Raw genomic sequence first — 14385 nt, 5'->3', positions numbered from 1 at the left:
AGGATAGAAACTGAACCCAGGGAGCCTTCCCCCGAAGGTCACCCCCGCAAGACAAGCTCAGGTGGGCTACAGTCAAGATACCACCTTAGCCTGCTTTGTAAGAAAATTAAAAGGTCCAGGGTCTCTATGCCCAAGAACTAGGAAAAGTATGTACGACACTGACAACCACTGCACTTGGAAGAAACACGGAAGAGAAGGGGTGATGGAGATAAAGTGACGTGGCTAAGGTTCTAGGGCTTCTACAGGAGGATGTTTCAATAAGAACCCCCTATTTGACTTTTAGTTTGAAGTTTCTCTAGCTCTCCTGCCACACAAGCCTGCACCAGTGGGACGTAAATAAATCTGCAAAGAAAGAGAACAGAACCAGAGAGAGTCGCCCTCCCGGACTCTAATTTCCACTCTGGTGATTTTTTTTTTTCCCCTCAAAAAAGAAACACATTTTTAAGCAGGAGAAGATACTCCTTAAGTGTTAAAGTGGGTGATGTAGGTAAATAGTGTTTTAGGGAGTCTCAGACTAATAGATAGTTCTGGAAGAGCTTAGTTCAGTAATTCCAACGTCAACCACCTTGGCGGTGCCAGCATCTGAGCCTTCTCGCATCCCTCCACCCAAGCGCACCCTCCCAGTCTCGTGAGACTCCGGAGAGGAAGCGGTGCCTCCCTTGAGGGGTGGGTGTAGTTGAAAATGCGAGTTTTTCCTGGGACCCCGAAATCTGCCTTCCCAGGTTGACTTTTCCCTAGGAACTTTCATCACATCCTCTGTGCTAACCCTCCCAGACAGGACTGATTCCAGCTCTCTGCCATCCCCTTACATGGAGAAGGGAACCTCCCCATACATTGGGGTTCCCCCCAAACCGGGCATCCAACGAGACTCAAGATTCATCGTCCAGCCTCGGTTCTTGGGTGTGGGATCCTCAAGACCTCCTGTCTAACAAGAGAGGTAACCTTGTTGAGAAAGAACTGGAAAGGAAAACACACACACACATCCCTCCTTAACTTTTAAGTTGGAAAATTTTTCCTAGGACCATGTCTGGTACAGAACCATGGGAATGTTCAAAACCAACAAACAGTTTTCTGAAGCTATAATTAAGCCATCCAAAAAGTCAGGGTTTAGAGATTTAACCCACTGAGATTGCACTTATCAGCCTTAGTTTAGGAACCGACTGAGGTATGCTGTGTTAATGTATGCCATCGAAATAAATGGATCATGTCTCCCAAGAAACCACTTTCTCCAAAAAACCCCAAAGGGGCCTGACTTCTACAGGACAATCACTGCCAGAGAGCAGTTTGAACTCCCTGCTCATTGTCTGATTATGCAAAGCCTGTATTCGAGTTATTTCGCTGATGTCTCACCCTTACTTTGCTCGCAGGTGACTCAGAGACAAAGGCTTTTCTTTAAACCAGACGCTATCATGTACCTGGGCAAATATTTGACCCTCCAGCTGTACCTCGCCTGTTTCTTCGCTTTCTGGTGTTTTCCATTATGGAAAGCCGCTTTCCAATCTACTATCTGCATCATGCTTCACGGTCTACACAATGTACCCATTAGATACTTAAAAACCTCATGGTGAGGGGGGCATGCGCAATCCCTGCTTTACAGACCGAGGGCAGCGCTTCACGGGGCCAATGGCAGGGCAGCAGGGAGTGGGGCCCGCCACCCAGCCGGACGTCTGCAGTACGTTGCGTGCGCTCCGCTTTTCCCGCCTCATAGACAGGACTGCTCCCAGCTCACACTTTCCGTAGACTATTCGTTCTGGGCAGATGTGCTCTTGTCCTTAGAAAGTGTAAATAAAAACCCGAAGTGTCCAAAATTAAGGCACACCATTTGATGTTCATACGTGGGCTAGATCCAAGCCTGACCTCCTCCTTGCCTAGCCTCTGTGGTTGGGCTGGGGGGTCCCCTTCCCCAGGCCTCTGCGGAGTGGGACAGGGCTCACAGAGCCGGATGAGGCGGGGCCGAGGCCAGGCGGGCGCCGGGGCCAGAGCCAAGCCCCAGAGGCCTCGCTCAGCGGTGATGGTGCCTGCCAGGTTCCCACGGCCACCAGGCCGGCCCCGCCCTCCAAGAGCCGCCAGCGCGCCTCACCGCCCCTCCGCGCCGGGGGCGGGACCAGCTTTGCCGGTGGCTCCTCCTGCGCGTGCGCCTGCTCAACGCAGCTCCAGGATGCGGGGGATTAGGATGGGCTTTGCACCCAGACGGTGGATTTGAGAGGCGCATGAGGTCATCCTGGAGTCTAGACTGCTAGAGCGGTGGTTCTGAGTGCTCGTTAAAATTCCAGATTCCTGCGCCCCAGCGGCCTGGGTGCGACCCAAGAATCTGCGTCCTTAAGCACCCCCCCACCCCGCTCCCTACCCCCGCCCAGAAACTACTGATCTAAGAGGTGCTCATTGGCTGGACCCAGCCTCTTGGATGGGGAGAAACGATTGGTCCTCCATGATTGAGAGGCAGAGCCTGGTGTAGAACCCGTGGACTTGCACTACCACTGCTTTCCCCTCCCGGTCCCGGTTCCCCTTCCCGCCCCATGTTCAGGGCACGAGTTAATCAGCACCAGCCCGGCGGGCAGGCAGTTCATTCGCATCGCCGGGGTTAACGGAAGAGTGAAAATCCCTTTCTCAGTGCCCTGTCTCAGTGCACCCGGGAACCCCGCCCAGCCACTCCGCATCAAAGCTCCCCTGGCAACCCTGACTCTTGGCCAGTGTTGCCTCAGGCTGCACTGGAGAAAGCGAGCCCACGCCCCAGGGGAACAGTGGACAGCTGGGGTGCGTATACCCCGTCCCCACACACAGCCCCGTCTGTCTGCGATCAGGAAGGACTGTCTGCGTATGGCATCACAGGCCTAGCCCAACAAGAGTGTAACATGCTGGTGTCCACGTGCGCGTGTGTGTGGAGCCTGACCCATCCGTGTACTGGGTTCTGGCTCACGTTTAGGCTTGTTCAGTAACAGGCAGTGACCCCAATCTAGGACAGCTGGATCCTATGTGCTGACAGCCACTTTCAATGGCGCTGGATGGCGAAACGGACACTCCCTGCACACCCTCAATTGGAAGCAGCTGGGGAAGCCTCGGGGAGAAGCAGAACTGAGATCCCTGTCCCCATGCGCACGCCTTGCTCCCCTGCCTTGCAAAAGCCCTGGAGGACCGCAGATGCTGAGCCCTACTTGCTTGCAGAGTCCCCCTCAGCCCTTTGAGTCCGCCAGGCTTCCAAGCCCAGGCCGCTCCATTCCCTCCTCCAATGGGAGGACGGTGGGTGTTCTCAAGGCCACTCTACACTGACAAGAAGTGTGTCATTTTCCTCTGCACCCGCCCCCCCCCCCACGCCCCTGCCCTTTACTATCTGCCCTGTCCCAGCCCAGCCTCAAAACCTCAAGGCTGCAACTCTTTCTGAGAAAGCCAGGAACACAGCTGTGAGTCCCATTCCCCGCGGGGAGCTCCAGCTCTCCCTCCTGGCTGCAGATGTAAAGAGGCAGCTGTGGGGTGGCAGTGAGCCCAGTTGGCAGTGGAGCAGGGCCTGGGAAGATGCAGAACAGAGAGGGGAGAGACAGGCAAATGGCAGGGCTATCCCAGTTCTAGAGGCCTGGGGGAAAGAAAAAAGCATTTCTCCCCCCGGCCTGGCAACTGGTGGACAGGCCTTGCCAAGTCCCTTATCTGTTGCCCAAGCCCATGGCAGCCCGGGCCATTGGCAGGACCTTCTGTAAACTCCATTTTTATGATTCCCACTTAATCTGCGAAGGAAAACTTGGCTTCCTTTGTCTGACTCCACCCGTGTCCTCACACAGACACCTCCCAGCATGAGATTTTGGAGGCTGTGAGCTGGTAGGGAGAGGAAGGCGGAGGGGGGGGGGTTCCTGCCCCTCCGATCTGGCCTCCTCCCGCCCCGCCCCACCCCTGAGGAGTAAAGGAGGGTGCAGGATGCCAGGCGGGGTGTCCGGCAGAGGGGGCTGCTCTGGGCCCCACTTGCCTGTCTGCCATACTGGGGTGACCATGTGTGACCTGGCACCAAGCACCATGCTCAAAAATAAACTTTCTCAATGACTGTGACCTGCTCTGGGGTCCCACTGGGTCTTTAACAAGCCTGTCCCCTACCGGGTCCCATGCGCCACCCCCCGCCCCCCAGTCTGAAAAGATACGTTATCACAACTGCTTCTGTTTTAGGAAAATAGTTTAATTTGTTTGGTACCTCTTCTCCAGATGAGGTTCCCTTCTGCACGGGACACGCCTACCACTGCCCTTCCCAAGCCCGCTGGGACAGGCTCCCACGCGCGCCAGGTGACCCCACTCCTGGGAGGTCGGCTCAGGGCTAGGCCTGAGTGGGCCCATCGCTTTCATGTTTTTATAAAAAGTGGTCCGAATACTGTATATGCCCCCTTTTCTGATGCCATGGGACCAGCCCACAGCACTTTCTTCCCCTTAATTAAATAGCCCATTAAATAATCTCCCAGCACCGACAGACAGGAAACATCACAGCAACAAGCCTCGTTCCTTTGCCGGGCTCCCACCGCCCCAGGGCCTCCCCCCCGGGCTAGATCTGCCTTCCATGAGAGCAGCCGGGGCACGGTCCCTCCTCAGACCTGGCCAGCCCCGGGACCCCTCCCCACGCGGGCGAGGGGGAGACCAGGCTGGTCCCGCGGGCACCCGGCACCCCCACCGCCACGGCTGGGGGTCGCTCCGGCAGCGGAGTGGGCAGACTGACGACGGGTCCAGCTCCTGCCCACGTCAGAAGTAAGTGAGGTTCTTGACGGCTCCGATTTCCAGCATCCGTTTGATGGCCAGGGCCTCTTGGGAGACGTTGTGGCCTGACCCCTGTGGAGACAGCCAAGGAAGCCAACTGAGGGACTCCTAGGGGCGTCCCCCGCCCAGGACAGGCTCCTCGGCCCTCCCCACTGCGCCACGCTCTGGGGACTCCCTGCCCTGTGCTGCCTCTCAGAAAGGAGACAGTGTGTGTGGCCGAACACAGAGGACACTGGCCTGGGAGTCCAGAGGCCTCGGCGCCACTTCTGACTCTATGAGTGACCTCCCCACGAGCCCTCTCTGGGCCCCTGGCACCACTCACCCCCCCGCCCCCCAACCCCCCGTGTCCCAGGCTGGTCCGTCCTGCACAGCTTGCAGGCAGAGGCCCCTTACCGCCATAGATTTGAGCGTGATCTGCTCATAGTAGTGAATGGTCTGCTTCCTGTTGTGGGGGTCTGGGTAGCCAAAGCCAGCAATGTGCACCACGTCGCAGAGGTGGAGGGCCAGGGTGATGGCCAGCAGGCCTGTGGTGGGCTTCTGAGGAGCGAGGGGTAGGGGAGGGGTTATTAGAGGGACCTGTGCTCCTTGCAGCATCTTCTAGGCCTGCGCCCTACGACAGAACTTCGTGGCCCCGGAAGTGGCTTCCTGGGCCGTCCTGTACAGCGGCCACCCGCACAGCTGGCAACTGAGCCGTCAAACGGGGCACGGGTAGCTGCGGGACTGAGTTTTAAATTTTATTTAATTAAAATTTAAATAGCCATACATGGCTCGTGGCTGCCACACGGCATAGTACAAATGGGGAAACTGAGGCTTACCACCGTTCGGCAACTCCCTAAGGAGTGGAAAGGCTCTGCTCTGAGTCTTGGAGAACCTCGCCCCTTTCAGATACGGGGCCCCCGCATTCACAGGCTGGGCCCTTTGTGAGGTGGGCTCTCCCCTCCGTCAAGAGGGGACGGCAAGCCTTTCACATCTGCTCTATGGGCTGCTCTAGGGACCCACTGCCCCCTCTCCCTCCCCAGTTCATCCCCCAGGACGGACGGCCTGGGGTCCTCACGCCCCACCTCGCCTCCCTCAGCGTCCGCCTCCCAGGCTCTTCAGCTGGTCAGGCCTCCTGAGCCTGGGGTTTCTCCGGCGTCTGCTTCTGAGCCCTGCTATCGTTCTGCCTGTCACTTCCTGCCCAGGCCCTCCTCTCGTGTTGCCCCGTTGCTTTCATGACCACTGCGTTACCTCACCCTGGGCAGACCTTCGCCGAACCACATGGCCACGGCCTGCCAGCCAGTTCCGCCTGGCCGCAGGCTCCTTAAACTCCCCCGCTCTTCTCGCCCCTGTTCTCCCTAGATTAAACCTGTTCCTGCCCACCCCGCTGTCCAAGCTGGGAGCCTAGCACTGTCATATAGCTCTCCATTCCACCCGAAAAGTACACGTTGCAGCAGGAGAATTCTAAGACGACTCCCAAAGACCATCACCCTTGCGTGTGTGTGGAAACCGCAGCTATGATGAGCTATATTGCATCACGTTATATTTCTTTGTAGACGGCACAGTTGGCCATGACAGCGGTAATCCTGGTGAGTTTGACCTAATTTCATGAGTTTATCTATCTGGGTCTAGAGCTGAGCGGCGGAGGGAGTCAAAGGTAGGAAGCACGATGGATGTATCATGCTGGGGTTGTCTGAAAGCAGAAGGGCAACACGTGGCAGGGAGCGGAGGGAGCTCCCCCCACCCTGGCTGGAAGCCAGCAGAAAATGGGACCTGGCTCCTGCAACCACAAGGAACTGGATTGTTCCCACAAGAATGAGCTTGGAGATGAATCAGCGCCCCCCACCCTCCCCCACTCCCCAGCCTGCAGACAAGAACTCAGCCCAGCTGCCTCCCTGATTCCAGCCTTGTACAGTATTCTCCACCTTTCGAAAGTTCGTGTTACACCACTCCGCTTTTCACAAAAGACCTACCAAAGTACCTGTGTTCGCTCACCAAAAGAAATCCGAAGAGGATTTTTGCTTTTATGAAAAAAGAGGAAAAGCGCACAGAGCCTTCAGCATTTGTTTTGCAGCGAGAGCGAGCGCGGCCCCGCCAGGCTCCTTCCACTAGAAACCACACCCAGCCTCCCGCTGCCAGAGCTTTGAACTGGGGCTGAGCATCTGCGCTTACTCTAGGCTTATTTTGTGCATCCGTCAGCAAGATGTGTCCTGACATATCAGAAAAGCCCAGGAGACCTCAAAAGGGTGCTATGCTTAGCATAAAACTGGATGTAATTAAACGTTGCAATTGTGGTGAAAGAAATAAAGACATAGATATCAATGGTAATTGCTTCTTCGCTTTCCACCATTTTAGATTACGAAATGTTTCATGGGAACACGCAGCTCTCGGATAGCGGGGGAACCCAAATACCAACCCTAAGCAGGGAACCCAGCCACCCTGTGCTGGACTTCTGACCCGCAGAACTGGGAGCGGATACATGAGTGTTGTTTTAAGCCACTGAACTGTGGCGATTTGCTAGGCAATGACAGGAAACGAACACAGGCCAGGTCCATCCCTTCCGTTCCTCTTCCCTCTGCAGGAGCTGGGTTCTGGTCCTTCCTCTCTCTTGCCTCCCTCTCCAGCCTTCAGGGGCGTAGGCCGCCTCCAGGCGGCCCCCGCCACCCCACCTGCAGATCTCAGTGCTGGGGGAGTGTGTGGTATTGACATACCTTTCCCCAGTCTCTGCCTGATGGGCCCCAGGACCCTGAAGGCCCAGCCCCAGCACCACCTCTTCTGGGGGCGGGGCCTCCAAAACAGCCCCAAGCAGAGGCCTGCCCTCTCCGAGATCCCTCAGCCCTTGGAACAACTCCTGGCTGGGCGTTTCGTGACTCCGAGCTGTGCCCTATGTGTTTATTCCGCTGGTCCGAGGGGCCTCCAAGCGAGGAGCTAGACCGCCTGTGGCCGGCCCCACTCGAACAACCACAGCAGCAGGCATTCGGCTCTTGAAGCTGAATCCCAGTCGGTGCTCAGTAAAGGATAAGACCATTTATTCAAATTTGGCCTCCCCTATGTGCCAGTCTCCTGACAGACCTGTTACATAAATTATCTTTTTAAATCCTGCCGTGGCCTTCAAAGGTCATACCCTCACCACAGAGATAAGAAAACAGAGGCTCCGAGAGAGGGACTTGCCCAAGACCACATGAGTCCCGTCTATTCCTGCTGGTTACCTCCATCCACTTGCCCGCACAGACTCTCGGAGGCTCAAGAGGCCCGTGAGGACATACCAGGAAGCTACAAGCCAACGCCCACCGGCCGAGGACCACCACGGGCACCAAGAGCTAAAACAAAAACCGTAACTCGCAAAACTACATCCTGACTCCAGAAAGGAGCTGTGATAAACAAGACAAAGTGTAAGCTCCTCGCCCGCGCAGACCCCTTTGAAGATCTCTGATAAAGTGGCCTAATAGCAGCTGCACAGGCTTGGGTTCTCCTACAAATAAGACTGCAACTGTCCCAGCAACACCCCAGTTTATGAGTTTTGACAGGTGCCTGTCCAAACTTCCTCTGACTCCAGCTCCAAGCCCTAGGAATAACCCTCCCATAATGCCCCACTTTGCAGATGGCCCGCGGTTCTGAAGTCTGCGCTCTCCTCTCCCACCCCAGGCCAGGCAAGCTAATAAACCGGATTACAGGTGTGTGCCGGAAGGTCCCCGCTTCCCCAGGTGCTGTTCCGATGGGAGCTGTGATGACTCACCCGCCTTGCAGGGGCCTCTCCCGCTTCCTAAATCTCTCGCACCGTCCCACCCACGTCCCACCCGTGACCCTGACCCTCTGGCTGCCCGTCATACTAGCACCTGCTTAACCTTGCGCGGCTGTGGCATGGGCAGGCTCAGCAGCTTGTCAGCCGCAATCTCCATGAAGAATGGGTTCAGAATCCGAATCTGCTTGGGGTTGACGTCCCAGATGAGGGGAGGCTGTTTCCAGAAGCCCTTTCGCACCTGGGGCAGTAAGGTTGGGAGGAAGAGGAGGTGGAGTGTTTCTCAGGCCCAGCCAGGCAGTCCTCAGTCAGGGAGTGGGGTCCACATGATGGCTGAGACCCTCAGGGCGAGAGGGGCAGGCTGCACCAGAGATAGGAGGGGGGACCAGGGCAGCGGAACAGGGAGAGGGAGGAGGGTGCTCCTCCGCCCCGGCCCAGAGGGGCCAGGAGGCCCACTGAGTACAGGACGAGGTCTAGCCATCCCACTTCTAAGAATCCGCCTGGAGTTCAGAGTTGTGTAAACATTTGGCAAAAAACCCCAGACTGGATGGTGTAGTGTTTGACAGAGACACAGTGGACTTTCTGGGGACCGCCTGGAAAGGACCCAGATCTCGTGTCCTGACCTGCCCCCGCCTAAAGATGACTGCTGAGCGGCTCCCCCGCTCCCGGCTTTCTCCCTGGCAAATGCAATTTGGCAGCTTTGCTGCCCCAGGCGGCCTGGAGCGTGGGACGCCCTTTGCTGCTGCCCGTCTCCTGCCGACCCCGGGCCCTGGCTGCCCGGCGGCTCATCAGAGGCCCTGCTGGAGACTGGGTTCACGTCTCCCCTCATCAGCTCTAGGACGGCAGAGCGGACGTCGCGGCACGGGAGGGCCTGCCTCGGGCAGGGTCCCCACGCCGGGCCTCCACCCACCCCCAGGTCCCCACGCACCCGCTTCTTATCGCTCAGGATGCTCTCAATCCAGTGGAAGTCCATTGCCTTGAAGGCTACCAGGACAAGGAGCGTGTCGGGGTTGTTCTCCACCTTGGGGTTGAAGTGGGCGGATTCCGGGTAGAAGAGGCGCATGGTGGTCTTGGAGCCCACGTCGCCCTCGTAGCCGGCCACCGGGGCGTTGTTCAGCCTGGGAGGCAGGGGGAGGAGCCGTCAGCTAGGGCCCCCCAGGGCCCGTCCACAGTCGTCCCTGAGCAGCAGAGGGCGGCGATGGTCATACAGACCTGATGACCATGTCGTACTTGTCGATGGCTTCGCCCAGCGAGCTGTTGCGCAGTCGGTGCCCATTGCCCACCACCACGCAGCGGCGGCACTGGAGGCTGCCAGAGCGGGAGGGCGCTCAGGTGCAGAAGCAACTGCTGCCCCTGCCCTGGGTCTGCCCCTGGCCTGGCTCAGAATCCCCTCCCCAGGCCCCCTGTGTCCTTGGTCCCCGGGGACCGGGCATCTCCAAGGAGTCCTGCTCATGGTCCTGCTGACTCTGCAGCCCTGGGCTTCTGTCACGGGGAGGAAACTGAGCAGAGCAGGGAGGAGAGGGGAGGCGACTGAGGAGGACCAATCAGAAGCCCCACTGCAGAGCCCCTTGCCGGCTGCCCAGGCCTGCCAGTTACCCCGACAACACCCTCAGCAGCCTCTGCTGCCCCGGCAGCCGGATGCCCAGGCTCAGTTACCGTGGGGACTGACGTATCTGCCTCCCCTGGAGACAGACAGGCTAGGGAGACGGGCCAAATTGGCCACGGGGGACCAGCGACAGGAGGGCTCGGGTAGCGGGTGCCGGGCCCTGACTGTTTCTCACGGGTGCAGAAAGGGGAAGGCACTGGGGCTGGAGCAAGAGGACAGTTCCCGTACCTCAGGATGCTCTCGGGGATGGAGGAGCTGGTGATGGCCAGAACCCGGAGCAGCACGTCTTCTACAAAGAGAACCGATAATCGGAAGGGGCTGAGGGCGAGAGCCAGCGTCTGAGGCTGCCACTCCTCCCCCTGCCGCCACGCCTCGGAGCTCCGCCGGCCTTCCCTGCCCCTGGCCCCGGGCGAGTCGGCCCGGCTGACGACCAGCAGGCCGGGACCGTGGACGGCCAAAGGGAAGCGTGCAGCCGAGTTCCCTGACCGCCGTTTCCACACCGCCAGGCAGTGCTTACCACTCCCCTTGGTCCCGTAGGGCAGCTCGTAGACAGAGGGCGTCTTGACCCAGAAGTAATCCTTAAGCTGCAGGAAGACAGGCTGATCTCGGGAGCGGCTGCACCGCGAGGAGAGCAGGGTGGGGATACGAAAGGGATAGTGTCAGGATCAGGATCAGGCTCTGACTAATATCCTGGGTGCATGCCCAGGGGCCATGCCCTCCTTCGCTGACTTCCCCTGGCCGAGGTCCACCAACAGCTCCCCATCCAGCGAGCAGGAGGCCCCCCAGCCCGCGACACTCTCAACCCCAGCGCACCCCAGGCCCTGCCTACCCCCTCGGCCCAAGCACTTACTTGCCAAAGAGCTTGGCGGCCTTCTTCTCTGCCTCCCCCTGCAGGCAGGGCTCCTCCTTGTCTGGGATGGGAATATAGAAACTGGGGACGGAAAAGGAGCAGAGGCAGGAGCTACAGTCGGCCCGCTCAGCCCCGGGCCCAGCCTGCCCCTTCCCCCACGGCACCTCGGTCCCGCGTGCTGGAGCGTGATGTGCGGGAGGGGGAGGGCCACTGCGACCCCAGGTCCATTTTGAAACCAAACCATCGGGGAGGCCACTCTTCCTTCTCCTGAACGGCCCACCAAGGGCCTGGGGGCATCCTCCCACGCCTCGCTCCCCAAACCCACCGCCTGCCCTCCCGGAAGAGTCTCATGCGAACAGTTAAAGGGACAGGTCATCCTTGGGTTCTCTGAACCCCCTTGCCCCACTCTGTCCCCACCCTGTGACGCTCCCTCCCGAGTCTGAGGACATGGAAGCTGGACTCGCAGCTCAACGTACCTGTCCTCTCGGGAGATGGAGTACCACACCATGATGACCAGGACCAATGCCAACATGGCCAGCAGCTTCCAGCCTGCAGGGCACATGCACAGAGGAGCTGGAGGCAGAAAGAGGCAGGTACAGTCCTAGTCCACCTTCTCACCTGCCCCATGTGGGGCCCTACCACCCCCAGCTCAAGCGGACCCAGTCCCTGGCCCTGGCCTGACCCTTGCTTGGCAGAGAAGGGCTGGGGCCCGAGCGTTTCCAGTGCACTTCGAAATAAAGGGGAGGACCCTAGCTCCCTGCCTGTCCCTCCACAACCGCCCCAGGCCCCAGGACGATAATGAAGACTGCTTCTGGGGGCGTGTCTTTCAGCGCGGGGGCCCTTGGGCAACACTCACGGGATTTGTTGATCATGTTTCTCAGCAGGAAGCAGGGTTCCGGGGGAGAGCTGGCATCCCGGCTGCCTCGGGCCACCTAGGAGGCAGGAGTCACAGGTGTCTGGTCAGCTCCACAAGCATTCCTTTCAGATACCGGAGTGGGATGCACCCACACGCCGCCTCCTTCTACTTCCTTCTTCTGCCAAAGCCGCCTTGGGGCGGCCGGCCAGAGCAGGCCCTTCTCACCCTGCACAGTCCCCAGCCCCTCCAGGGCAGCGTCACGGGTTCCATGCGTCCTCGGGGACAGGAAGGGAAACCAAGACCACCCCTCAAGGATCAGGTTCCACACCAGGCTGGCTGGCTCCAGCTTCTCTGGAGTGGCTCCCCTCGCTGTCCCCTTGCTCACTTTAACCAGGGAAGGGCCAGATCTGGGAAGGAAATGGGCACCTCCACCTATGTCTTCACAATAAAGTCAAGCTAACTGTATATGGATGTGATTCATATTTTATGCAACTAAAGTTTACCCGCCACCACCCAAGGCCTCACCTTGGTCCTGGCCACCACCCACCTCCCCATCATCCGTTCCTCACTGCTCCAGCCAAACAGGTCTGCTCTGGCCAGACAACGAGGTGAGGGCACAGCTCCGAGACGGTCCGCGAGGCCCCCTCCAGCCCTCTGGACTGTGGCTGAATGCGGGCAGTGCCCGAGCCCTCGCCGCCCAGGCGCGCGGGGCAGCGGAGAAGACAGGATGTTTGGATGGGGGGTGCTTGGAGCACAGGGGTCTCTTTGATCAAAGAGGAAGTAGGAGGCCCTTCCAGGGAAGGGCAAAGGCCAGCGTGGGAAGACAGACTATGGGAGCAGGGAGCTTCTACACGCACAATAACAGAGAAGGCCCTAAATCACAAAACTCAGCCAGAGCCACACTTTGGAGTTGGCAGGGGGCATGTTTCTGCAGCACCCACAGCCACGCAGAGGCACACAGCGCTGCCCAGCGCCAGTCTCCTCTCTCTGTGCCGGGTTCCCCAGTGATCTGGGTCACTCGAATCACCGGGCTATTTACCAGAAACCCAGATTCCCAAGCCCTTCGCTGGGGCTGAGTCAGCCAGCCCATGGGCTTGGGGCGGGCACTTCCACAGCAGCCCTGGTGTCCAAGGATCAGGAAAGAGACGGAAGCACTCGCGTCTGCATGCTCTAGGACAGGTGAAAGCTCTCCCTGTTTCTCAAGGGCGGGGACAGTGGCTGGCCAAGGCCTGGCTCTTGTTATAAATCATAAATCAATGATCCTGAGCACCATCCTACCACAAAGTTGCACCCCGCTCCTGGGGGCATTCGCCGGGCTCCACGTGGAGTCCCTGAGCCCTGAAGAATGAGCCTAGAGCGGGAGGAGAGGGCCGTGTGGGGACGAGAGCCAGGTGTCCTCAGGAGGGTTGGGGACCCCCACCCTCTAACCCCAGTGGGCACGGAGGTCGGCCTTGTGCAGTCAAGTTCCAGATTTGCCATCAGAAGACCTCAAGGAAAGTCATGGTTCTAGTAACTTCCCTGATTGCTCGGAAAAGTACGTGACTCCCCTACCTGCCCACAGCCATGGCCTCCCTGCCGCCTGCACAGCAGTCCTGATCTGCAAGTCGCTCAGTGACTCACTTGTTTGCTTTCCGATTCCCCCAGTGGAGGGTAAGCCTCGTGCGGGCAGGAAGCAGGCCTGCTTGTCTCCCCCACCCCCACCGCCAGCCCCAGCCCCTAGCAGCTGCCTGGGACACAGCCCACCCTCGGACAGGAGAGAATGAAGAGCATGTTGGGCTCCTTTGGCGGAGTCACTTCTCCCTCTGTGACCCTCAGTTTCTTTGGCTGTGAAACTGGGACGTTGGCCCTGGACGCTTGCAGGTCACAGTGCATCTGAGCAGCAGCGTGGGCCCCCCTGGGGAGCTTCCGTAGACTCTCATCATCGCAGGCCCCCTCCAGACCCACAAAATCAGACTCTGCATTTGAATCATTCACGTTGTATTCAGGTTCTGACCACGGGTCTGAAATGCTACGTATTCAGGTCGTATGCATTTGAATACGACCTGAACGATTCAAATGCACGTTTGAAGCACAAGAAGCGCTGGTCAAGACAGAGGGATGGGCTCCTCTCGGTGGGAGAACTGCCCCGGGCCCTGCTGGCCCCAAACCCAGGGGTCCTGACCACGGGTCTGGCCTGGATCTGGAGTTCGTTCCAGTGCCCGAGGCGACTCCAAGGCTGAGCAGCCCGGGCGGAGGGAGGGCAGCAACCGCAGGTTCCTCAAACTCTGACGCACATGCTCAGACTTAGTGGGCGTGCGAGGGTCTGACCCTAACCGGCTCCCGGGGTGGGGGCCTGGGGACACCCCACTGCTAGGCTGAGACCAGGGCCCTCCCAGCTCTCACACTTCCCCATGGGCCCAGGGTTCGTGCCATCCGATTTCATCTCCCTTGGTGACTGTAGGTCACAACACGGATTGCACAAGGCAGGGGATCATCTGAAAAGTTTAAAAATGTCCAGACATCCAGGCTCCACTCTCCAAGGTTCTTATTTAAGGGGTTAAGGGCAGAGCCCAGGCCTGGCTAAGGACGAAACAAGGCAGACCGAAAACCCCTGCCTCCCTTGTGACTCTAACATGCAGCCGAGACAGAAACACGAC

At 58.8% G+C, this 14385-nt stretch overlaps 1 protein-coding gene across 5 annotated transcripts in view; it reads right to left on the bottom strand.

The window, feature by feature from the left end:
* Nucleotides 1-4570: 4570 nt before the first annotated feature.
* Nucleotides 4571-14385, bottom strand: part of ST3GAL4 (ST3 beta-galactoside alpha-2,3-sialyltransferase 4) — a 34621-nt gene continuing 24806 nt past the window's right edge. Inside the window, exons 2-11 of one of the 5 annotated variants that reach the window (XM_054579407.1) lie at nt 11750-11825; nt 11370-11466; nt 10894-10974; nt 10561-10658; nt 10272-10332; nt 9650-9745; nt 9366-9555; nt 8544-8678; nt 5116-5259; nt 4571-4794 (exon numbers count right to left, since the gene is read on the bottom strand). In XM_054579407.1, the coding sequence (XP_054435382.1) occupies nt 4708-4794; nt 5116-5259; nt 8544-8678; nt 9366-9555; nt 9650-9745; nt 10272-10332; nt 10561-10658; nt 10894-10974; nt 11370-11466; nt 11750-11765 (1005 nt within the window). In that variant the 5' untranslated portion in view covers nt 11766-11825 and the 3' untranslated portion in view covers nt 4571-4707. Of the gene's footprint in view, nt 4795-5115; nt 5260-8534; nt 8679-9365; nt 9556-9649; nt 9746-10271; nt 10333-10560; nt 10659-10893; nt 10975-11369; nt 11467-11749; nt 11826-14385 lie in introns of those variants that run through there. The other 4 variants (XM_054579405.1, XM_054579404.1, XM_054579409.1 and 1 more) reach the window with 4 other exon arrangements.

This window comes from Pteronotus mesoamericanus, unplaced genomic scaffold, assembly GCF_021234165.1.
Source record: "Pteronotus mesoamericanus isolate MK-2021 breed Mesoamerican mustached bat unplaced genomic scaffold, CSHL_Meso_final contig_53, whole genome shotgun sequence".
NCBI lineage: Eukaryota > Metazoa > Chordata > Mammalia > Chiroptera > Mormoopidae > Pteronotus > Pteronotus mesoamericanus.
Note: the sequence above shows the minus strand (reverse complement) of the source record. Positions and strands in the feature narration are given on the sequence as shown.